The sequence below is a fragment of the Pelophylax lessonae genome (genome assembly GCF_965119305.1).
Source record: "Pelophylax lessonae genome assembly, chromosome: 8".
Lineage (NCBI taxonomy): Eukaryota > Metazoa > Chordata > Amphibia > Anura > Ranidae > Pelophylax > Pelophylax lessonae.
The window spans coordinates 140,499,937-140,525,704 of NC_138775.1; the positions used below are offsets into that span (position 1 = coordinate 140,499,937).

The 25,768-nt window shown below is 43.1% G+C and overlaps 1 protein-coding gene across 1 annotated transcript in view; it reads right to left on the reverse strand.

Annotated features, from left to right (window-relative positions):
* Positions 1-25,768, reverse strand: part of LOC309561480 (myomegalin-like) — a 429,425-nt gene that overhangs the window by 255,143 nt on the left and 148,514 nt on the right. The window contains exons 8-9 of the mRNA XM_082265423.1: positions 16,316-16,474; positions 5,514-5,627 (exon numbers count right to left, since the gene is read on the reverse strand). Coding sequence (XP_082121549.1) covers positions 5,514-5,627; positions 16,316-16,474 — 273 coding nt within the window. The remainder of the gene's footprint in view (positions 1-5,513; positions 5,628-16,315; positions 16,475-25,768) is intronic.

Sequence of the window (25,768 nt, forward strand, 5' to 3'; positions counted from 1 at the left end):
CTGATTATGGTGCCATTAATTTTATTTGGCACCTCGCTGCACCATGCCAGTGCACTGGCATACCTGTGAATTTCAGCAAGCCACCATGCGCATATGTGAGTGATCTGAGTCTTGTAGTGTACTGCTTTAAAATAAAGTGCATGTTCCTTAAAAAAGTGTGGTGTGCTGGCCACTCATCCAATAAAATGTTTCCACGCATTAGTATGTATGTAGTTATGCATGGCAACAGTGTGAATGTGTGTATGTAAGAAAATGCAGAGTTGAAGTTTTACCACATGCCATGTCTCATCTGCAATAAACTACACCCACCTGCCTGATCAAAGTGATCGCCTGAATGCAAAAAGCCAGCCCGATCCTGTGTGCTGGGATGACTATTTCCAGCACCGGCCAATGAAGAGGCCTGAAACCGGCACACAGGAGAAGAAGCAGGCGCCAGAGAGACCATTGTAAAGGTGAGTATCTGTGCCTTTTCGCTTTAACTTCCTATGTCACCTCTCTGTCTTCTGCCTTATCACTGGAGAGTGAATTGGCATCATCACCTCTGTTCAGTGAATAGAGATATAACCTCAGAGATGATGAAATTATTACAAGAATGGCGGGACATATTTACAAATGTTAAAGTTAAAATGTAAAATAAAACCATTTCAGATAAAACAGTAAGCAGACATCTGACTAAACCACTTGGGCAGTGGTGTAACACGTGGAGGAGGAGCCAGGTGACATCCCGCTCGGACTGGATCGTATGTCCTCGGAACTGGGACTTATGTGAGAGGTAATTGTTCATGATGTTCATGATCCTATGAAATGTGAGTAGTTTCAAAAGCAATTGGCAAGTTTTAACAATAAAAGAGCATACTACACTATATATGGCCATTGTCTTTCCCTATACATGGTGAATCTTTTGGAGATGGATAAAGGCGAGGTTGCTGTTTACATGTACAAGGGATACAAGCTGATTACCTAAGCTGGAGGATCATTGCAACATTGATGTGGTTCTGATATGCTTGATTGACCTGTACTTGTTTATGGGTTCAATCACAAGGTGAGCGAGCAATTTAGCTGGTAGAGGATCACCTGTTTGGCGGTGGAGTACTTAGTTTATGAGGGTGAAGAGCTTCTAACACATGCACATTATCTTCGGAGATTTAGACTTTCTTTTTGGGAATTATTTATTGCTAGACTTATTTATGTAATATTACTATAGTCAAACACATTGCACCCATTCACCTGGATTGCACATTTATTGTATGCATTTAATTTTTGCTGGTATTAAGATTCCTTTATTTTGTATTCACAAAGTTTTGTTTACAATATTATAGAAAGTTGTTTATGTAATTTCTCTAGCAGCGCAAGCACATAATATATTTTTGTTTTAAGCACATACACTATATTACTAAAAGTATGGGGACGCCTGCCTTTACACGCACATACACATTAATGGCATCCCAGTCTTAGTCCGTAGGGTTCAATATTGAGTTGGCCCACCCTTTGCAGCTATAACAGCTTCAACACTTCTGGGAAGGCTGTCCACAAAGTTTAGGAGTGTTTCTATGGGAATGTTTGACCATTCTTCCAGAAGTGCATTTGTGAGGTCAGGCACTGATGTTGGAGAGAAGGCCTGGCTTGCAGTCTCTGCTCTAATTTATTTCAAAGGTGTTCTATTGGGTTGAGGTCAGGACTCTGTGCAGGCCAGTCATGTTCCTCCACCCCAAACTTGCTCATCCATTTCTTTATGGACCTTGCTTTGTGAACTGGTGTGCAGTCATGATGGAACAGGAAGAGCAAACCCCAAACTGTTCCCTCAAAGTTGGGAGCATGAAATTGTCCAAATTGACTTGGTATGCTGACGCCTTAAGAGTTTCCTTCATTGGATCTAAAGGGCCAAGCCCTACCTCTGAAAAACAACCCCACACCATAACCACCCCTCTCTAGCAAATTATTTGGACCAGTGCACAAAGCAAGGTCCATAAAGACATGGATGGGCGAGTTTCGAGTTTTGGGTGGAGGAACTTGACTGGCCACAGAGTCCAGACCTCAACCCGACAGAACACCTTAGAGTGCATAGAGCCTTCCTGACCCTCCCCTAAGTACTGTGCTCTCCTGATCCCCCAGTACTATGTCCTCCTGACACCCTCAGTATTCTGCCCTCATAACCTCCCTGTACTGTACCCTCCTGACCTCTCCGTACACTGCACTGCTGACTCCCTGTACTTTACCCTGCTCTCTGCCCTGTTCAACCATGTACACTGCCCTACCTAATACTGACCTCTGTACACTGCCCTTCTTTCTAATGACCTTGTACACTGCCATACCTACTACTGACCTCTCTACATTGCCCTACATCCTACTGACCTCTGTACACTGCCCTACATCCTACTGACCTCTGTACACTGCCCTTCAACCTACTGACCCCTGTACACTGCCCTACAGTGTACTGACCTCCATACACTGCCCTGCATCCTACTGACCTCCATACACTGCCCTGCATCCTACTGACCTCCATACACTGCCCTACATTCTACTGACCCCTGTACACTGCCCTACCTACTACTGACCTCTCTACACTCCCCTACATCCCATTGACTTCTTTACACTCCCCTAAATTCTAAAGACCACTGCACACTGCCATACATTCTACTGACCTCCCTTCGGGTCTGGTATGGATTTTGAGGGGAACCTCATGGCAAAAAAAAAAATAAAAAATCTATACCAGACCTTTATACGAGCCTGCCGCCCAGCAGGTCAGGAAAGGGAGGGGAGGCGGGAGCCCCCCCCCCCACCCCCAAAACACCATATTAATATGGACAGCTGATGACACATCTGTTGGTAAGGATGCGGCAGCCAGCTTCCCAGCTATTCACAGTTTGTTAAAGATAAAGAAAAAACACGAAATGCATTAAAACTGAATACAAAAACGCATCAAAATGGGAGTTTAAAAAGGCAAAACGCACCTCAAAACTCGCCGGAAAAACGCATCAACTGCAAACACAAAGATGTGAACCCAGGGTAAAACAGGCTTCGCTCACACTTTTCTATCACCTCCATTTAAATGTGCGCTAAAGTGGTTGTAAAGACAGAAGGTTTTTTTCCTTAATGCATTCTATGCATTAAGGCCCCTTTCACACATACGGTCCGTTCAGTTCATCAGTTCAGTCACGTCAAAATGTATCAGTTTTTCATCTGTTTTTCATCCATTTTTCATCCGTTTTTCATCAGTTGTCATCCGTTTTTCATCAGTTGTTATCCGTTTTTCATCAGTTGTTATCCGTTTTTCATCCGTTTTTCATCAGTTGTTATCCGTTTTTCATCCGTTTTTCGTCAGTCATCTGTTTTTCATCCGTTGTCATCCGTTTTTCATCCGTTGTCATCTGTTTTTCATCCGTTGTCATCCGTTTTATGTCCGATCCATTTTTTTGACGGATGAAAAATAGGGCATTCATACGTTCAAAAAAACGGACATTGACGGAAGCGGATGAAAACGGATGTTAACTGATGATCATCTGTTGTCATCCGTTTTTACATAGAGATACATTGATGTCCGTTTTTCATCCGTCAACGGATGGATGAAAAACGGACAAACGGACAGCATGTGTGAAAGGGGCCTAATGCTTACCTGATGCAAGATGTTGCACGAGAGATTCGGCTGTCTGGGACTCTCCTTCCTGAATGCCTGAGACCCAGCAGCAGGCGCCATTGGCTCCTGCTGCTGTTAATCGAAATCAGTGAGCCAATGAAGACAGAGAGGGGGCATGGGCAACCGCAGCTCCGTGCCTGAATAGACACACAGAGCAGCGGCTCGGCTCGGGTGCCCCCATAGCAGGCAGCTTGCTGTGGGGAATTAGGCAGGGGGGAGGGGCCAGGAGCACCGAAGAGGGACCCTGCACAGAACAGGTAACTATAACATATTTGTTATTTTTAAACATCATAAACTAAGACTTTATTATCACTTTAAGCTCCAGATTATTATGACTGCACCACAAGGCCAATTATTTTATTTCTTGCCTGTTTACTAACTCATTGTCATCTCAGATGAGAAAAATGACAGTTGTGTCATATACATATTTTACTACCTTAACAGACAAATTACTTGAGGAACAGTTGTTGGTATAGAGGGAAAATAGTAGTGCAGAGAGCAAACATCATTTAGGAGCATCAGTACTCAATGACCAGGTGCTAGACATGATTTTTTTAGTTTTGAGTAGAGGATTTCTGTAGTGATAGTGTTAAATGCTGAGCAGAAATCCACAAACCAGATCTGTGTGTAGACCCCTGGGGAATCAAAAGTTGTAGGATGTAGTGCAGCCCCATGCTGACATTCTCCACTCACTGTTTGTTCTATTTGCAACTGTGGAGAGTCCAGCAGGGGACCTATGATGTGGTCCAGGTGGATCACCACTAGTCTCTCAATGGACTTCATGACTACTGACAACGGGCATGTAGTCATTTAGTCCTGTTGCAGTGGGTTTCTAAAGAACAGGTATTTTTGAAGAGCACTTGAAGCAGGAGGGAACGTCACACTACTAAATTGATTTGTTGAAGATATGTGTGAGGGTGGCTGCCAGCTGATTAGCACAGACCTTCAGACAGGAGGTTGTACAGGAGGTTGCACTATATAGCTTTATATTTTGTCTCTGGAGGCCTGGTATACATCCTCTTTTCAGAGACTTAGTGGAGAGTAGACAGTGGTGGATAAGAGGGAGTGGTTGGAAAGGTGATATCTGAACTGGAGTTGAACGAGAAGGGAGGCGGGAGGGGGGTTTAAATATGGAGTTCAAAACCCTGAGAAAAAAAACCTGGAGTAGAACATGTTAGCTAGTTTATGGCTTTCTGCAGTGTGGGGGATGGTTTCCTGTAGCTTGTAATGTTCTGCAGGTCTCTCCATTCTGAAGCTGGGTCATTGGCAGAAAACACAGTTTTCAGTTTATCACGACAGCTCATTTTTGCTGCTCTGCCAAGACTGAAGGGGTGATGGTTTTCTCACAAAGCCTTCAAAGCTTGAGGTTAAAACATTACTGACTTCAGGGGACAGGTAACTTCAGGGGGTTAAGCTCTGAAAATTTGTAGAAAGCTACTAAAAATGGATAAGCGATAGAAGAACATGTCACTGCATCCTGCGTCACTAATCATAGTCAAATTTCCATGACAGGTTTGAATTTAAGTGGTGGCTGTGAGAAACGTCTTTTTACTTCTTTGGAATTTGTACATATTTGGAATTTGTTTACACCAGAGGCTTTCTTTGTGTGAGAGGCAGCAAGGGGGTGCCTAAATCTCAGTAGCAGGAGTAGTCCAGGACCAACGGGTCAGAGGCCAAAGAGAAAGGGATAGACTTGTTTAATACAGAAATGTATGTATGAAAAATTGAACTAAGCTGTTAGGTTCTGTTCCCTATATGAATCTTAAGGTTCAATACTGAATGAAGTTAAAGCTTAGTGAAAATGATGATAAGGATAATATGTTTGAGTGTGTGTCTTGTAAAAAAAGATATACTTTTCCAGACAATATCATTTATTTACCTCTAGGGCAGTATCTCGGTCTCTAATTCTCTGTCGTAATTTTTCCAGCGTATGTTCATTTCCACCCGGAATTTCTTTCATGCTCTGTTTATAGCTTAAGATATCCATGTATTCCTAAATACATATCAAGAATAATTAAAAAAATAAACAACTGATTAGAGATTTGGATAATAATTTATATGAAAAAAGACAAAAACAAGAACATGACTATAAGGAATTTATATACCCGTATATGTCGGTGTATAAGACCACCCCTTAATTTTCCAGTTAAAATATAGGTTTTGGATTATACTCGCCGTATAAAACTATCCCCCTTCGGCCGTTTACACCCACTAATCTGTCAGCCCAAAACAAATGTCCCTAATCTCTCAACCCGCTGGATGTGCGATAATACTGTATGTACCATAGCTTCGGCAACATACAGTATACCACGCTGAGGTAATCACGGTGAGCCATGTATTCTAATACAACAATGTTTCAAATTTTGGCCTTTTTGCGTCCACCCTCGTTCCCCTAGGAGAATATCAGGCTGCTGTGGATGGTGCTAAAAGGCAAATAGTACTCCCATTTTGCAAGAGGTTTGTTTCGCTTGTGTGGGTGGTAAAGAGTTCTGTCTTGCCCAGATGTATGGTCTTCACGTTGGTATAATAAATTCAAAGCCAGCTCGTATCAGTCAGAGGTTGTAACATCATCAACCCGCCTCTCTGGTTTTGGGCCAGATTGGCCCAAACTAACCATGTAAAGTAGTCCTCACATTTTATACTCCGCGTATAAGACGACCCCCCGATTTTTGTGGGGTGTTTTTAAGGTTAAAAAGTGGTCTTATACACCAGCATATACGGTATACAGAACAAGGTATCCTCTACTGAATGAGATACAACTATCAAGGGTTTATGAGGTATTAATTGGTGTTGATTTACTAAAACTGGAGAGTGTAAAATCTGGTGCAGATTTGCATGGTAGCCAATCAGCTTCTAACTTCAGCTTGTTCAATTAAGCTTTGACAAAAAATTGGAAGCTGATTTGTTTCTATGCACAGCTGCTCCAGATTTTGCACTACAGTTTTAGTAAATCAACCACATTGCCTTATTAGAGGCCACAGTATCTATGTGTTCGCCCTGTTCATTTAGTAATTCAGAATAGTAGTGTTAAAATGAGATAGAACTCTAGAGATCTAAAAGTTGTGAATGTTCACATAAGATTTATTCCATCCATAATATTTGGATGAAGTATTAATAAGCAATGTATAAGTTAGAATTTCCAAATTGGTGTCACCACGCAGCAATCTCTAATTTCTTTCATTTTAATTTTATAAATTCACCTTCTGAAGGAGCACAAACAGCATCCCAGCTGGGACTTGTGGCATAAATTAGAGGATGCCAGGTTGGGAATGAATGCTTGCCTTACGACTAAAACTGAAAAATATCTGCGCTGAACTGGTGCTAAATTTTATTCACAGTCGGACCGGCCTGGCACCCTCTTGTCCAGGAACTAAACCCCCGCCAAAGATCTAAACCAATACCCAAAATTAGAAAGTACAATGGTACTTTTTCTGAGAAACCATAATTGGTCTATAAGGAATTCCATTTCTCATTGTTATATTCAGCCAAGACTGCTCTGACTGAACAGGAGAATCAATATTTTTTTGCTAAGATTTCTCTCCCTTCTCTGTCATCGACACATAAGGATGTTATACTGTAGATAAGGTATTCTCAGCGACAGTTATTTCGGCAGACATCAAGCAAACTAAAGCCCACACTAGAAGTTTTTTTGTTCAACTCAGGGGGCTAAATGAAAAAAAAAAAAAACCTGAAAAGCTCAGGAGGAGCCGCTGTACTAACTATTGGCCATTGGTCATGCCCCTTCGATAGACAGCTTCTGTCGGACGGGCTGACGCTCAATGCCAACCAATGTTCAGCCCATGTGTGCGGCCCTTAAACCCTCTAGGGCTCCAGGACCAGCTGGCTTTATGGCTCTCTATGTCAAAGTCTGGAGTCAGGCTCGAAGACCAGTAGCCATAGCAGCTTACACAGGAACCAGCAGGATAGGAACACAGGCAGGTCACTCTGGCAGATGACACAAGCTCATCTGAGGTGCAGAATCAAAGTACTAACCGGTGTTCACCAGTGCTCCTGATGGTGGAGATGGATTTTGCTGCGTGTTAGTACCAGGTCGCGGTCCTCAGGATCACCCCACCAGGAGGTAAGCAAGCCAGGGTCCTGGAGCAGATATTGTAGGTTGGGATTAAGCAGGAGCGTAGTCTAGGAGTAGCCAAAGGTCGGTAACGAGTAGTTGCAGGTTGGGATCAAGCAGAAGCGTAGTCGAGGAGTAGCCAAAGGTTGGTAATGAATGGTAGCGAAGATACGGATGGCAGCAGGAGAGACAAGCCCAGTATTTCAGGTGGCTCAGTAGGTAGAGTCATTGCCAGGCCTTCTGGGATGGAGGTCGCACCAGAACCTATCAAGAGGAGGCAGGCGCCCCCCCCCCCGAGTCAGGGGCCATGAGACTAATAAAATGCTGAAAAGAAATAAAATATGTAGCGCTAAAACATTATGAACAAAGTCCATAAATAAAGTCAATTTCCACCAGTGATATTGCACGGCACCAATTTGCAGTAAAGTGAAAGGAATCCACCACCAAAAGGAGTGTTCAAAACACGCTTACCAGATAGTTATGTATATTGGGCCTTGAACTATCATAGAACTGCAACACACTCGTGACAATTGGATCGGACCTCTTCACAAAGATGAATCCCAGAATTGATACCTTGACAGTATACCTTAAGGGAGCCACTCAAAAGAAGGAAATAAAACCCCTCATAGTGCAGTAATTTCCATAAACTTTATTGGATATAAAGCCAAGATATATAGCACTCACATTTGAGAAGGGTATACTGTGCGAATCACACGCCGACCTGCGTGGTTCCAAATCGGTTAGCAAGGTAGCAGCCAATGTCCTCTATTGCATGTAGGGACCCTTCTCAAATGTGAGTGCTATATATCTTGGCTTTACATCCAATAAAGTTTATGGAAATTACTGCACTATGAGGGGTTTTATTTCCTTCTTTTGAGTGGCTCCCTTAAGGTATACTGTCAAGGTATCAATTCTGGGATTCATCTTTGTGAAGAGGTCCGGTCCAATTCGTCACCGAGTGTGTTGCAGTTCTATGATAGTTCAAGGCCCAATATACATAACTATCTGGTAAGCGTGTTTTGAACACTCCTTTTGGTGGTGGATTCCTTTCACTTTACTGCAAATTGGTGCCGTGCAATATTACTGGTGGAAATTGACTTTATTTATGGACTTTGTTCATAATGTTTTAGCGCTACATATTTTATTTCTTTTTTGTTATATACATATGCTCAGTGTATGATTTGAGTGTAGCTGCTTTGTTAATTATTTTATTGTGCGTTCAATCGCTTACTTTTTAAGTTTTTTAGCGCAACTATACCCATATTTTAATAAAATGCTGAAGCTGGGTGGCCAGGTAGTAGATCCAGGGGTTCGGCAACGCCAACCCCCCGCCATATTTGGGGAACTGGAGCTGCTCCAACGTAATCCTCGGGGGACAGGTCCCCCATAGCAGTTATCTAAATAGAGAATTGATTACACAGAATAGCTTAAGAGGAACCACAACCGGGGAGTTATGTAGTACGTATAGTAGTTGAGACATTAGTATCATTTTAATAAAATTAGTTCTCCCTGCCAGGGACAGTTTAAGTTTGCTCCAAATATTAATCTTCAGTTGTGAGCGATGCCACAGCGGTTGAAGGTTAATGTGGCAATAGTCCCTAACCATAGAAGAAACATAGATACCCAAGTATTTAAAAGAGGAAACAAGCGGGATGGGGCAGTCAATCGCATTGAAAATGTATATTTTCCTACGAGCAACCTGTGTGTAGTAGACTTTTTAAAACATTTGCCGCTGACACTTCACTTCTCATAAAAAGTGCAATGGGATTGATAAATATAAAATAGTGCTGCGCAAATGATAAAAAATCTATTAAAATTGTATATATAAGTGATAGAAATCCATGGTGATTTATACAATGGGTCTTACTCAGAATAGATCTCTGTACTCAAATAAATAGAGCGAATACCTATAAAACCTCAGAAATGTGCAATTTTTTGCAAATATTTGAGGTTTTATAGGTATTCACTCTATTTATTTGAGTACAGAGATCTATTCTGAGTAGGACCCATTGTATAAGTCAATCGCATTGAGCTGCCCTGGTGCGGAATCCAGCAGCATCAACTTGGACTTGGACCAATTGATCGTAAGGCCAGAGAAGCGTCCAAAATCGGAGATGATGGACATCACCCGGGCGAGTGAGGAGGAAGTGTCACCCACAAACAGTAACATGTCGTCCGCGTATAGCATGATCTTCTCATGTAGGTCACCATATTGAAAGCCAGTTATAAGCTGCTCAGAGCGCCCCAGAGCCGCCAGAGGCTCTATCGCAAGGGCGAATAGTAAGGGAGACAGGGAACAGCCCGGCCTCATTCCCCTTCCCAGAGGGAAAGTGTGAGACATTCTATCTGAGGCCCTGATGGCTGCCTGTGGAGAGTCATACAGCAGGCGCACCCAGGCGATAAAACGTTCCCCAAACCCAAATTTGGTCAGCACGGCCCATAGGTACCTCCACCTAACACTATCAAAGGCCTTATTGGCGTCAAGTGAGAGCAAGGCCCTCTGGCCCATATTGTCAGCTGGAGTTTGCATATTAAGAAACAAGCGTCTCAAGTTAATGGCCATTGACTTCTGCGGCATGAACCCGGCCTGATCAGGATGAATTATGGAAAGGATAAATTGGTTTACCCACAGTGCCAACACCTTGGCAAAAAGCGTAATATCACTCTGCAGGAGAGAAATTGGTCGATAGGAGCCCGGGTCCAAGGGGTCCTTACCGAGTTTGAAAAGGAGGTTAACATTCGCCATAGTCATGGAATCAGGAAGGCTACCCCTTTCAAATGAAGCATTAAGAACCTCTAGCAGTTTGGGCAGAATAGATCCCCCAAAGGTCGTATACACCTCCATGGGCAGCCCGTCCCCACCGGGAGCCTTACAGGACGGGAAGGAACTGGCCACCGTCTGAAGCTCATCCAGAGTGATAGGCGCGTCCAGGGCCCGCCTAGCCCTCTGAGTCAGGGTGGAGGGAGCCATGGGTTTTGGAAAAGCAGGGGAATTAACAAGTGGTGGGGTTCCGGTGGCGCCAAAGATCCAACCAGCCCACTTCAGATAAAAAGCGACTAAGAATGGTGCCCCTACAGTGAGGAGAGGAAGGGGGCGGGGGGTGTCGGTCCAGGCCAGGATCTAGAGGACAATTGAGAAGCACCGGGAGGTCAGGCCTGCCAGCTACGAACAACAGCAGTAATTGTAAAACTTCCCTAGAAAATGGAGGAGGGATATATACACATGCTATAATCAGACTCAGAGTATGCAATTTGCAGTGCAGAAAAACTTAACGACCACTAGGGTCCACCAATGAGTTCAGTTCCTGGTAGACAATGGCCCTGTGATTTAAAATGCTTATCCCATGGGAGTACACAGAGTGAGTAGAGGGGTAGGCCACCCCAATCCAGGGGTAGTGTAGGAAGGACGTCGTGTCCCGAGTCAAGTGGGTTTCCTGGAGACCGACAAATGCCGGGTGAAACTTTTTGAGGCAGGTGGCAATCATGGTACGCTTCAGAGGGTCACTCACCCCCCAAACATTCCAGGAAAGTAGCGTTGTCGCTGTCATGTCGAACTACATTCATCATCAAAGACAGGGTCGGGAGGCGGGGGCCAGGTGGGAAGAGTGTAGTAGGAGATATCAAAAAGTTCTTCACCCACCAAACTGAAATAATACCATAGGGTTGGGTGAAGGAGGATCAATTCTGACCAGCGTCCGGCTGCCTGCGTTGAAATTCCTGTTCATGCATACCCAGTCAGGCAGCAGCATCCATAGCAGTTTTGAAAGAAATGGGTCTGGCCCCCCCGCAGTGACCCCCAGCCGGGCCGGGTACAGCATGGCGTATTTAAGTTGAATCCGTTGCAGCCCTTTTTTAACATCAACATATTTGGATCTCTTTCTTTGAACCTTCGCAGAGAAATCAGGGAAGAAGGATATTTTATTACCATTGTAGGTTATCGATCCCCGTTCCCGTGCCAGACACAGGATGATTTCTCTGTCTTTATAGTTTAGCAGTCAGGCCAGCATGGAGCGGGGAGGGCTGCCTGGGGAGGAGAGGCCGAGGTGGTGTACGGTGGGCCCTCTCAACCGCGAAAAGGGGTGTAAAGGCAACTTTCCCAAATTTGTCCTGCAACCATTGTTCTGTAAAGTCAGTTGGGTCTCTGCCTTCAATTTTTTCAGGAAGCCTCACTCTGCGTACATTATTGCAGCGTAGCCGGTTTTCAATATCATCCGCCCTGTTATTAACCTGAGATACTTGCTGTGCCGCCGTTCTGGCATCCCTGGTGAGGGGGGGCAATTGGTCCTACAGGTTGCTAATGCGACCCTCCACAGCAGTGGTGCGTTCCCTAATTTTTTGTATATCCTGGCGCAGGAGTGACACAGTCTCCCTTAAACTGCCAAAACGTTCCTTAAGATCATCCACAGATGCCGTGCATTTATGAACAGCATGTAATATCTCCCCCAAGGTAGGCTGCACCTCTTCATCTACAGGCATGTCAAATATATCCGGGGAAGAAGTGTGGGAGGCATCCAGGGACACAGGCTCCGCCGGCCTAGGTAGGCCTGAGTCTGGGGCGCTATGCTGGGAGCCGTGCAGGGGAGGGCTGCTGGAGCTAGGTAGCCTCTGAGCATAATAGAGCATGTTTCTGGGGGGTTCCCTGGTGGATAGTTTGGATCCCTTATGTGACTTACCCCCGGTGTCTTTCAGCGTATCTGTGCCTCGTGCTGGACGCGGAGGCAGGGGAGTGCGGGCGCCATCTTGAGAGGTCAGGGCCGCGGCTTCTTTTTCCCCCTTTCTGGTCATCATGGGCCACACCAGAGGCTGGAGGTAGGTCCGGGCACTGCAGGGGGGCTCAGGGCAGCAGCGGTGGTCGGGGAAGAGCAAAGGATGAGGTGAGGAGAGGATCATATGAGGAGATACAGAGGGAGCTCTGTGAAGTGCGACTACTCACATGCCGGTGCAGGCCACGCCCCCAGGTGGCTCTTCTAAATTAACCAGTGGATGATATTCCCCAACATTCGCAATCATTAATAAATAGTTACATAGTTGTGAGGTTGAAAAAAGACATCAGTCTATCCAGTTCAACCTATGATGACTGTGTGTGTGTGTGTGTGTGTGTGTGTGTGTGTACTGTCAATAGTACATCCTATTACCCTGTATGTTGTGGTCATTAAGGTGCCCACCTAATAGTTGTTTAAACTATCGATGCTCCCTGCTGATACCACTGCTTGAGGAAGAGAATTCCACATCCTTACTGCTCTGACGGTAAAGAACCCTTTACGCGGTTTATGGATAAACCGCTTCTCTTCTAATTTTAGTGAATGACTGCATATCCTTTTATATTCCCTTTTGCTGGAAAAGCTTGTTCCCTATGCCAGGGTCGCCAGTACGGTATTTGTACGTTAATATCATATCCACTCTCAAGCGTCTCCTCTCCAGAGAGAATATGTTCAATGCTTGCAGTCTTTCCTCATAGCTGAAGTCCTCCATTCCCTTTATTAACTTTGTTGCCCTTCTATGGACTCTCTCCAGTTCCAGCACATCCTTCCTGAGGACCAGTGCCCAGAACTGGATGTCATACTCTAGATGCGGACGGACCAGAATCTTGGGGTGGGAGATTATCGTTTTATCTCTGGAGTGAATCCCCTTTTTTATACATGCCAGTGTTTTTTTGGCTTTGCATGCCATTGCTAAGCTTGTCATCTACTAGGACCCCCAGGTCCTTTTCCATCTTAGATTCCCCCAAAGGCTCTCCCCCTAGTGAGTAACTTGGGTTTGTATTTCTGGCACCCAAATGCATTAACTTACAATTTCCAACATTAAACCACATTTGCTATGTAAATGCCCACCCCATTATTTTGTTCAGGTCTTCTTCTAAGGTTTCCATATCCTGTGTAGAAGTTATTGCCCTGCTTATTTAGTATTGTCTGCAAATACAGAGAATGCCTTTGTAAAACCCTTAAAATTTCCAATAAAAATCTGTTGGAAGTAAAAGTGGAAAGCATTAGTTGAAAAGCCATAGCTTGTGACTCAAAAAATGCAGGGGTTGCAATATCCTCTGCAGATTCCACTACAATATCAGTGTCCCCCCCCCCCCCCCACTTTCCTACATTTCATCCTCAAACATGTTTGGAGACGCCATCTCAGGTTCACGAACAGAGTCAGGGGAGAAAGCAAGTGTAGTGTTTTTGGCCCTTTGAAACAGTGTCCTAATAGGACAATGCTCTGGAACAAGAGAACAGTTCTCACCTAAGCAGTGTTCTAAGTATCCTGCAGGCCATCGGCAGAACGTGTGATATTTGGCCATTTTATCCCAGCTACCTTGCACATGCAATCTGCCATTGCTTAAGAGAGGGGATCCCTGATGGGGTACTCACAGAACAGATGTGGAACAATTAGAGTTTTGCATGCTCAGAATGCAGGGGCTGCTAAAACCCTGGCACTGGCCAAGTTCCTGTGAATGCGTCTTTGTAGCAAAAAGTAGAAAGAAAATGTGCTGTTCGTGTTTTTTGGGAAATATGATGGGCGGAAGTGCATCAGCCGCAAGGCCTGTCACTATGACATTATCATGAGACTACACTATATTTTATAAAGTATTAGGACGCCTGCCTTTACACGCACATAAACTTTAATGGCATCCCAGTCTTAGTCCGTAGGGTTCAATATTGAGTTGGCCCACCCTTTGCAACTATACTAGCTTCAACTAATCTGGGAAGGCTGTCCAAAATGTTTAGGAGTGTGTCTATGGGAATGTTTGACTATTCTTCCAGAAGCGCGTTTGTGAGGTCAGGCACTGATGTTGGACGATAAGGCCTGGCTCGCAGTCTCCGCTCTAATTTATCTCAAAGGTGTCTGGTTGAGGCCAGGACTTTGTGCAGGCCAATCAAGTTCCTCCACCCCAAACTTGCTCATCCATGTCTTTATGGACCTTGCTGTGCATTTATCCAAATGATTTGGTGGAGTGGGGATTATAGTGTGGGGTTGTTTTTCAGGGGCTAGGCTTGGCCCCTTAGTTCCAGAGAAAGGAACGTTTAAGGCGTCAGCATACCAAGACATTTTGGACAATTTCATGCTCCCAACTTTGTGGGAACAGTTTGGGAATGGCCCTTTCCTGTTCTAATATGACAGCACACCAGTGTACAAAGCAAAGTCCATATAGACATGGATGAGCGAGTTTGGGGTGGAGGAACTTGACTGGCCTGCACAGAGTCCTGACCTCAACCCGATACAACACCTTTAGAATGAATTAGAGCGGATACTGCAAGCCAGGGCTTCTCATTCAACATCAGTGCCTGACCTCACAAATGCGCTTCTAAAAGAATGGTCAAACATCCCCATAGACACACTCCTAAACCTCGTGGACAGCCTTCCTAGAAGTGTTGAAGGTTTTATAGCTGTAAAGGGTGTAGTGTATGTCCAGATGGTGAAAATGGCAAATTTAAAAATACTTATGGCCTTGAAACCTTTAGAGATAAGTATAACAGAGAGTAACACAAAAAAGTGAATAAGCACTGTGGGTGCTCTAATCCAAAGTTACGAAGAAACCCTGTCTTACCTTATCCATGTTGCTGGGACGGTTAGGGGTCCAGGCATTGCCTGTCACAGTGGGCATACTTGGAAGTGGGTCTTTAGGGTCTGGGAGCCATAGAGATGGACCACAGCCCTGGACCTGTATAGCACCCTGTAGCTAAGTACACACGTTGCACTTTATGTCAAAGTGAGCATCAAACACAGAATCAATCCAGTACTGAAACAAACACCACAGGCTGGCCCCACACAGTGGGATCCCCATACAGTCCCCAAGGTCAGTGGTGTATTTAGGTATTGTGCTGCCCTAGGCCTGACTAAACTTGTGCACCCCCTAATTTAAATATGACCCACCCCTTCCTGTAAAGGCCACACCCCTTCCTGTTTACGTCACACCCCTTCCTGTTTACAATCCACAATGTCATCTGTAAACCACAGACCATAACCACAGTCTATCAGTGTCCATCAGCATAGCTTCATCAGTTCCCATAAGTTCAGCCTCATCAGTGCAGCCTTATCAATGCCGCCATCAGTGGTCACCAGTGCAGCCCCATTAGTGGCCACCAGTGCAGTCTTATCAGTGCCCATTAGTGCAGCCATATGTCACAAGATTAGTAAGATTGATCTTTTAGGATATTTGGACTTGTGTTTGTTGCCACTGATTGTAATTATAGGATTATTTCACTTATTTGTATAATAAATAGGAAGTCCATAGTCATTATACAAATAATGAAATATTTTTTTTGCTGCCCCCCTGAAAAGTGCCTCCCTAGGCCTGGGCCTTGTTGGCCTAGGCCAGGATACAGCACTGCCCAAGGTACAACATCCAGAATCTGGTCTCACAGAGTGGATGGGGTTATATAAGCATGCGGTGGGTGTGGTCATTGAAAATATTTTGCCAGTGTTAAATTTCTTAAATGTAGCCTGCATATTTACATGGTCTGAGAATACAAATTCAGCATACTGTAAAAACAAGATAAAACGCTTTGGCTATACAGTACACTTTAAAAATACTAAAGTTGACTTTTAAAAATACATGAACATGTTAAAGCAGATATGAGATTTTGGTGACTGGGTTTACATATACTTTAAGTACTCACTTGTAACATCTGCTCTTTCTTTGACACAGTTTCCTTTAGTTTCTGGATGCTCTGTTCCTGAGCTGCTAGTTTTGTGCATTTCTCTTCTTCTACTTGTTTAAGGTGTTGGTTCTTTTCCTGCAGTTCTCTTTGTATTTTACGCAAAGTTATGTGCAGTTCCTGACAAAAAGATCAGTGATATTTTTTTTTATGCAGAAGGGAATCTACTGTCGAATTAACACAAATATATAAAATGGTATATAATAAAAACATTGCACAAAGTATCTGATTTAATTAAAACAAAAATGTACTTATTGGTATCTTTATAATGCAGATTAAAATATAACATTTTAGGGTGCAGATCTATACTAAAATGCCCACTCTAGCAGTGTGCTTTACCTTTTGCACCCATTTTTCTATGACATTTTATATGCAGGCACTGGTACATACAGTGGATACGGAAAGTATTCAGCCCCCTTAAATTTTTCACTCTTTGTTATATTGCAGCCATTTGCTAGAATCATTTAAGTTCATTCTTCTTCCTCATGAATGTACACATAGCACCCCATACTGACAGAAAAACACAGAATTGTTGACATTGTTCCAGATTTATTAAAAAAGAAAAACTGAAATATCACATGGTCCTAAGTATTCAGACCCTTTGCTCAGTATTTAGTAGAAGCCCCCTTTTGATCTAATACAGCCAGGAGTCTTTTTGGGAAAGATGCAACAAGTCTTTCACACCTGGATTTGGGGATCCTCTGCCATTCCTCCTTGCAGATCCTCTCCAGTTCTGTCAGGTTGGATGGAAAACGTTGGTGGACAGCCATTTTTAGGTCTCTCCAGAGATGCTCAATTGGGTTTAAGTCAGGGCTCTGGCTGGGCCATTCAAGAACAGTCACGGAGTTGTTGTGAAGCCACTCCTTCATTATTTTAGCTGTGTGCTTAGGGTCATTGTCTTGTTGGAAGGTAAACCTTCGGCCCAGTCTGAAGTTCAGAGCACTCTGGAGAAGGTTTTTGTCCAGGATATCCCTGTACTTGGCCGCATTCATCTTTCCCTCGATTGCAACCAGTCGTCCTGTCCCTGCAGCTGAAAAACACCCCCACAGCATGATGCTGCCACCACCATGCTGCACTGTTGGGACTGTATTGGACAGGTGATGAGCAGTGCCTGGTTTTCTCCACACATACCGCTTAGAATTAAGGCCAAAAAGTTCTATTTTGGTCTCATCAGACCAGAGAATCTTATTTCTCACCATCTTGGAGTCCTTCAGGTGTTTTTTAGCAAACTCCATGCAGGCTTTCATGTGTCCTACACTGAGGAGAGGCTTCCGTCGGGCCACTCTGCCATAAAGCCCCGACTGGTGGAGGGCTGCAGTGATGGTTGACTTTCTACAACTTTCTCCCATCTCCTGACTGCATCTCTGGAGCTCAGCCACAGTGATCTTTGGGTTCTTCTTTACCTCTCTCATCAAGGCTCTTCTCCCCCGATAGCTCAGTTTGGCCGGACGGCCAGCTCTAGGAAGGGTTCTGGTCGTCCCAAACGTCTTCCATTTGAGGATTATGGAGGCCACTGTGCTCTTAGGAACCTTAAGTGCAGCAGAAATCTTTTTGTAACCTTGGCCAGATCTGTGCCTTGCCACAATTCTGTCTCTGAGCTCTTCAGGCAGTTCCTTTGACCTCATGATTCTCATTTGCTCTGACATGCATTGTGATCTGGAAGGTCTTATATAGACAGGTGTGTGGCTTTCCTAATCAAGTCCAATCAGTATAATCAAACACAGCTGGACTCAAATGAAGGTGTAGAACCATCTCAAGGATGATCAGAAGAAATGGAAAGCACCTGAGTTAAATATATGAGTGTCACAGCAAAGGGTCTGAATACTTAGGACCATGTGATATTTCAGTTTTTCTTTTTTAATAAATCTGCAACAATGTCAACAATTCTGTGTTTTTCTGTCAGTATGGGGAGCTATGTGTACATTCATGAGGAAGAAGAATAAACTTAAATGATTTTAGCAAATGGCTGCAATATAACAAAGAGTGAAAATTTAAGGGGGTCTGAATACTTTCCGTACCCACTTTAGGTGTCCCCAGGAACTTAACATTTTCTTGAAATTTTCTTTAAAAATTGAAAGTTTTAATGCATATGTCAAGGCAAGACAAAAAAATAATATGCAGTACATTTCCACTTGTTCCTTTAAAGACTCCACAGGTACAGAAAACTAACTATTCATCTGTCAGAAATAAATTGAGGTCTTAAATTGACACTGAACTCTGGTTTAAAAAAAAATATTGAAGTATGTATCAGAGAATAAGTACAGTATTTATACAGCAGCACTCAAAAAAACACCTAAATACAAATGTGTGATAAATCAAATGCAGACATTGTTGTGCTATACCTTTAAATAATAAATTATTAAATCAATGTAAATACCATGTACAATCACCCATTCATTTCAAATCATAACACATCCATTAAAGATAAACCCAAGTGGCACTTGAAATGTTCTGTGAATCCCCTTGTGAGTTTCACCACCACTGGCTCTTACTAGAAAGAAAGACCCCAGATTATAGTAGGTCTATAGTGCTCTTGAATGCCAGAGAGCCCTTCCAACAATCCTGTGCAGCGACCTGAATCCACAGGGTAGACCGGCAGGTCTAGTTATGACCACCAACTCTGCTCAGCATACGTCATCCCAATATGAAATAAATAACAGATGCTCCATATTTGCTTAACTGCCTAAGTTGTTTTATTGTTTTATTGAGTCAAATAAAGGTACTCACAGCATAAAAGAGAAACAGCAAGCTGCCAATCTATTCAGTGGCAAAATGATGTCAGCACAGGCTCCGCTCTGATACACTTTGCCGAAGATGACATTCTCAAGGGGGCATAATCCTCCCCTTTAAGGACATCCCCTATGATGCAATGGGTTGGGGTGGAGCCTATGCTGATATCATCATGCCGCCAGACGGAGCAGCGGCTGAGTTACTTGCTGTGTCTCTTTTATACTTATTGTATACTTATGTGAGTATCTTTCTTTTACTCAATAAAACAACTTTTATTTAAATAATTCCTTTTTTTTGTTTGTTCTATTATAAAACATACAAACCATACTCTTCAACAAAACAAATGACACAGCACCTCACTGCCAACAGCGCATGGAGTGGTTCGCCAAATAGAAAAAAAAAGAATATCATAATAAAAGTACAGAAAATATACAGTGGGTACGGAAAGTATTCAGACCCCCTTAAATTTTTCACTCTTTGTTATATTGCAGCCATTTGCTAAAATCATTTAGGTTCATTCTTCTTCCTCATGAATGTACACATAGCACCCCATACTGACAGAAAAACACAGAATTGTTGACATTGTTGCAGATTTATTAAAAAAGAAAAACTGAAATATCACATGGTCCTAAGTATTCAGACCCTTTGCTGTGACACTCATATATTTAACTCAGGTGCTTTCCATTTCTTCTGATCATCCTTGAGATGGTTCTACACCTTCATTTGAGTCCAGCTGTGTTTGATTATACTGATTGAACTTGATTAGGAAAGCCACACACCTGTCTATACAAGACCTTCCAGATCACAATGCATGTCAGAGCAAATGAGAATCATGAGGTCAAAGGAACTGCCTGAAGAGCTCAGAGACAGAATTGTGGCAAGGCACAGATCTGGCCAAGGTTACAAAAAGATTTATGCTGCACTTAAGGTTCCTAAGAGCACAGTGGCCTCCATAATCCTCAAATGGAAGACGTTTGGGATGACCAGAACCCTTCCTAGAGCTGGCCGTCTGGCCAAACTGAGCTATCGGGGGGGAAGAGCCTTGGTGAGAGAGGTAAAGAAGAACCCAAAGATCACTGTGGCTGAGCTCCAGAGATGCAGTCAGGAGATAGGAGAAAGTTGTAGAAAGTCAACCATCACTGCAGCCCTCCACCAGTCGGGGCTTTATGGCAGAGTGGCCCGACGGAAGCCTCTCCTCAGTGTAAGACACATGAAAGCCCGCATGGAGTTTTCTAAAAAACACCTGAAGGACTCCAAGATGGTGAGAAATAAGATTCTCTGGTCTGATGAGGCCAAAATAGAACTTTTTGGCCTTAATTCTAAGCGGTATGTGTGGAGAAAACCAGGCACTGCTCATCACCTGTCCAATACAGTCCCAACAGTGAAGCATGGTGGTGGCAGCATCATGCTGTGGGGGTGTTTTTCAGCTGCAGGGACAGGACAACTGGTTGCAATCGAGGGAAAGATGAATGCGGCCAAGTACAGGGATATCCTGGACAAAAACCTTCTCCAGAGTGCTCTGGACCTCAGACTGGGCCGAAGGTTTACCTTCCAACAAGACAATGACCCTAAGCACACAGCTAAAATAACGAAGGAGTGGCTTCACAACAACTCCGTGACTGTTCTTGAATGGCCCAGCCAGAGCCCTGACTTAAACCCAATTGAGCATCTCTGGAGAGACCTAAAAATGGCTGTCCACCAACGTTTACCATCCAACCTGACAGAACTGGAGAGGATCTGCAAGGAGGAATGGCAGAGGATCCCCAAATCCAGGTGTGAAAGACTTGTTGCATCTTTCCCAAAAAGACTCCTGGCTGTATTAGATCAAAAGGGGGCTTCTACTAAATACTGAGCAAAGGGTCTGAATACTTAGGACCATGTGATATTTCAGTTTTTCTTTTTTAATAAATCTGCAACAATGTCAACAATTCTGTGTTTTTCTGTCAGTATGGGGTGCTATGTGTACATTCATGAGGAAGAAGAATGAACCTAAATGATTTTAGCAAATGGCTGCAATATAACAAAGAGTGAAAAATGTAAGGGGGTCTGAATACTTTCCGTACCCACTGTATATACTGTACAGTATAGAAAAAAAAGCAATTGGCCTCACTGGGCCACTGATATAAGTACTCATCATCATTGGCCACGTATGGCCAAAAAACAAAGTTCAAGCATCAAGGGCACAACTTATGCCATAACAAAAAGAAAGAACAAAAAACAAAAATCCAAAAATAGAGAATATCCCCTACCCAACCCTCCCACTTCCAAGCTGAACCAACGATGCAGCGGTCAACTAAACCAGTACAACATAGGGAAAATGAACCAGGGCTCTCTAAACCTTGTGATTTATCTAACGGTAACCCAGAATAAAATAGCCTTAATATTGAAGGATAACAAAGGAAATATAACACATGAAACACGGGAAATATTACAGATTAGCTCTAAATTTCTGACAAAGTCTTCAAGTTGTTTTTTTTTTTGCACTTATTAAACAGATACTGTATAACAAAATTCTTCCAATGAAATATTTAACAGATCAAAACAATATAAAGAGAAGTTTATTGTCAGGGTTTATATACACTTTAAAGCTGTATTTATAACAAGATCCAATTGGGTGGGTGCTGAAAGGGCAAACTATGAACTTGAGGAACACATTTGTAGATGTTTCAATTGGCCTGATTTTATTACATTAATCTATTTTTGTGTAGGTCTTTTGTCATTTATTAATGTATCCCGCATATAACATTTTGAGAACTGATTGGGTTGAATTGGCAAATAGAGCAAAATTGATAAGGTCTTACTGTAAGGTGGTGGCTGTAGGAGGGCTTTACTGCATTTGAATGAGTACTGTCTGAAATTCCTGAGTGTCCTTAGGATTTTTCTGGTTCTGTGGCTTTCTCTTCTCTTGCAGTAAAAGTCCTCTATTTGGAACTGCATTCTGATATAGATGTTTTGAAGAGTGCCATGCTTTTGCTGTAACCTTACTAACATCTGTTTCAGAGAAAAGTTTAAAGTATTTTTAAAGTCTATATGTTTTTTTTTTATTTAATGCATTTTTCGCATTAAAGTGGTTGTAAACTGTGACCAGTGAAGAGAGTGGCCTTTAGGTGATACACAGAGATGAAACAAATCCTCCTACATAAGTTGTACCTGTCTAAATGCGGCCATTTCTTCTCTACATCTGTTCAAAGTGCTAAATTTATAAAGCTTGTCTGAGAGTTCAGAAAAGAGGTTTACAACCACTTCAAAATAAAAATTGACCCACTACCTGTTAGAGCTGCACAATTAATAATTAAAAAATCACGATCTAGATTGAACCACCCCCCCCCCCCCCCCCACGATCTTAATCCGGCATTTCTACGATTCATGTAACAAGTGCAGAGCAGTTCACTTTCTCGCAGCTGTCAAAAATAAAATAAAAAAAGCCCCAGGCAGTGTTTATCAACAACATGGGCTAAAAGAGAGATAAAAAGAAACATTGTATCTTCTGTTCTTTTAGAGATCAACCCCCCTCACAATCTTAATTCTGCATTTCCACGATTCTGTGCAGAGCCGTTTTCTGCTCACAGCTGACAGCTGTCAAAGAAAAAAAAAAACAACAATTTTTTGAACAACATTGCTAAGCGTTGAGAGATAAGAAGAAACATTGTTACATAGTTAGTGAGGTTGAAAAAAGACATCAGTCCATCCAATTCAACCTATGATGTGTGTGTGTTTGCTGTTAACCGTACATTGTATACCCCTGTATGTTGTGGTCTTTAAGGTGCCCATCTAATAGTTTTTTGAAACTATCGATGCTCCCTGCTGATACGACTGCTTGTGGAAGAGAATTCCACATCCTTACTGCTCTTACAGTGAAGAACCCCCTACGTATTTTAAGGTTAAACCGCCTTTCCTCTAGTTTTAGTGAGTGGCCACGTGTCCTATTGTATTCCCTTTCTCTGAATAGTTTGTTCCTTACGCTAGGGTCGCCAGTACAGTATTTGTACATTGATATCATATCCCCTCCTCGATCGTCTCTTCTCCAGAGAGAATACGTTCAGTGCTTGTAGTCTTTCCTCATAGCTGATGTCCTCCATTCCCCTAACTATTTTTGTTGCCCTTCTCTGGACTCTCTCCACTTCCAGCACATCCTTCCTGAGGACCGGTGCCCAGAACTGGACAGCATACTCCAGATGTGGCCGGACCAGAGTCTTGTAGAGAGGGAGAATAATCTCTTTATTTCTGGAGTGAATCCCCTTTTTTATACATCCCAGTATTCTGTTGGCTTTGCTTGCAGCGGCTTGGCATTGCATGCCACTGCCAAGCCTGTTGTCTACCAGTACCCCCAGGTCCTTTTCCATCCTAGACTCACCCAGAGGTTACCCCCCTAGTGAGTAGCTTGCTTTCTGGTTTCTGGCACCCAAGTGCATTACTTTACATTTTTCAACATTAAACCTCATCTGCCATGTAGTTGCCCACTCCATTATTTTGTTCAGGTCCGCTTGTAAGGTTTCCACATCCTGCATAGAAGATATTGGCATGCTTATTTTAGTATCATCCGCAAATACTGAGATTGTACTAGATATCCCCTACTCTAGATCATTTATGAATAAATTAAACAGGATTGGCCCCAGGACAGGACCCTGGGAGACCCCACTTTCCACACCCGCCCAATCCGAGTACTCCCCATTAATCACCACACTTTGCACTCTCCCCTGGAGCCAGTTCTCTATCCAGGTATTCACCTTATGGTCCATACCTATCTTCCTTAGTTTGAACAGTAAGCGTTTGTGGGGAACGGTGTCAAAGGAATTTGCAAAGTCCAGATAAACCACATCCACAGGCTTACCTTTATCTAGGTGGCAGCTCACTTCATCATAGAAGGTTAATAGATTGGTTTGGCAAGAATGATTTTTCAAGAATCCATGCTGATTACTACTAAGAATACCATTTTCATTACTAAAGTATTGTATGTGGTCCCTTAACATCCCCTCCAAAATCTTGCAGACTACTGATGTTAGGCTGACCGGCCTATAGTTTCCCAGGATATATCTCGGCCCTTTTTTAAATATTGGTACCACGTTGGCTTTTTTCCAATCAGCTGGCACCATACCTGTCTGTAAACTATCCTTAAAGATCAAGAATAGTGGTCTGGCAATCACCTGGCTGAGCTCTTTAAGAACCCTCGGGTGCAAGCCATCCGGTCCCGGTGATTTATTTATGTTAAGTTTCTCTAGTTTAGTTCTAAGTCTATCTTCTGTTAGCCATGGCGGTACTTCCTGAGGTGTGTTATTTAGTTTGGCCTTACAAGCTGGGTTAGTGTAGCCCCCCGATTCTTTTGTGAAGACTGAAGAGAAGAAATTATTTAACACTACTGCCTTTTCCCTGTCCTCTGTGGCCAAATCTCCTTTGTCGTCTTTTATGGGGCCAATGTGTTCTGGCCTCGCTTTCTTACTGTTTATATACATTGTATCATTTCATTTTTTTTTTAGATCAATAAGATGAACTTCATTCTGTAAATGAGGGCAGTTTAACCACTTAAAGACTAAGCCTTTTCTTACACTTGCTGCTTACAAGTAAAAATCTGTATATTTTTTGCTAGAAAATTACTTAAAACCCCCAAACATATACATATTTTTTAGCAGAGAGCCTAGAGAAAAAATACACTTCAATAAATAAAAAAAAAAACAGTAGAGTTTGCCCAATTTTTTACTATAATATGAAAGATGATGTTAAGTCAAGAATCGTGAGAGAATCATGATCTTTATTTTAAGCAAAAAAAAATGTGATTCTCATTTTATCCAGATTCGTGCAGCTCTACAAGTAAGCATCCTAGATATCCATAGGGGCCAGAAGGTCCCCCTGATGGAGGGAATGCGATGAATAGCCTTATAGATCCCATGCGGAATTTTGCACTTGAATGAAGATATTAAGAGTCTTTAGGTCTAGAAAGGGGTTATTGACCCCTTTTGCTTTGTGGACAGCGAACAGGTTTGAGTAGAAACCTTTGTTCAATACCAATGACAATGATTCCATGAGAGAGGAGTTGTGTCACAGCAGCGTGTATTTCCAGAAATGTTTACCTCCCTGGCGCCACAACAGTGCCACAAGCGGTAACCCCGAGCCACACTCGGGAATACCCCACAACTACATTTATCTTCCAGTGTGATCCCCCGCCGTCCTCCAGCCATCCTCCCGCTGTCCTTGCTGTGTGATACGGCCGATGTCGTCACCTGTCTTCCGGTTCCCTTCCCTGCGAGCTCCGCGACACAGGGGGTGGAACCGGTGGGAGATTCAAAAATTACTTAAAAACAAAATGACATGATACAGTGTAATCTGTTAGGATTACAACTTTGTATCAAGCCATTTTACCACAGGTTTTCACCTAGTGTCTTGCCAGTACTTTTGCGGTTCTTTGTACCTGGAAAATTGAGAACGTTCATGGCGTCCAAAAAGCGTTCTTTTAGCTCAAAAGCGCTTTTAGACGAACTGGAAAACAGCGACAATGAATCGTAATTATTTGAAGAACTGAGCGATAGTGATTCATGGGAAAATTCGTCATCAGGTACTGAAAGTGGCGACAGTGACGATTCTGTGACTGAGCTCAGCGATGTGAGAACTTGGTGCTTTTTTGACTGCGGTATGGATTCCTTGGATTGCCTCCAAGATTCCCATTTACTGGAGCACCTGATATGAAAGTTG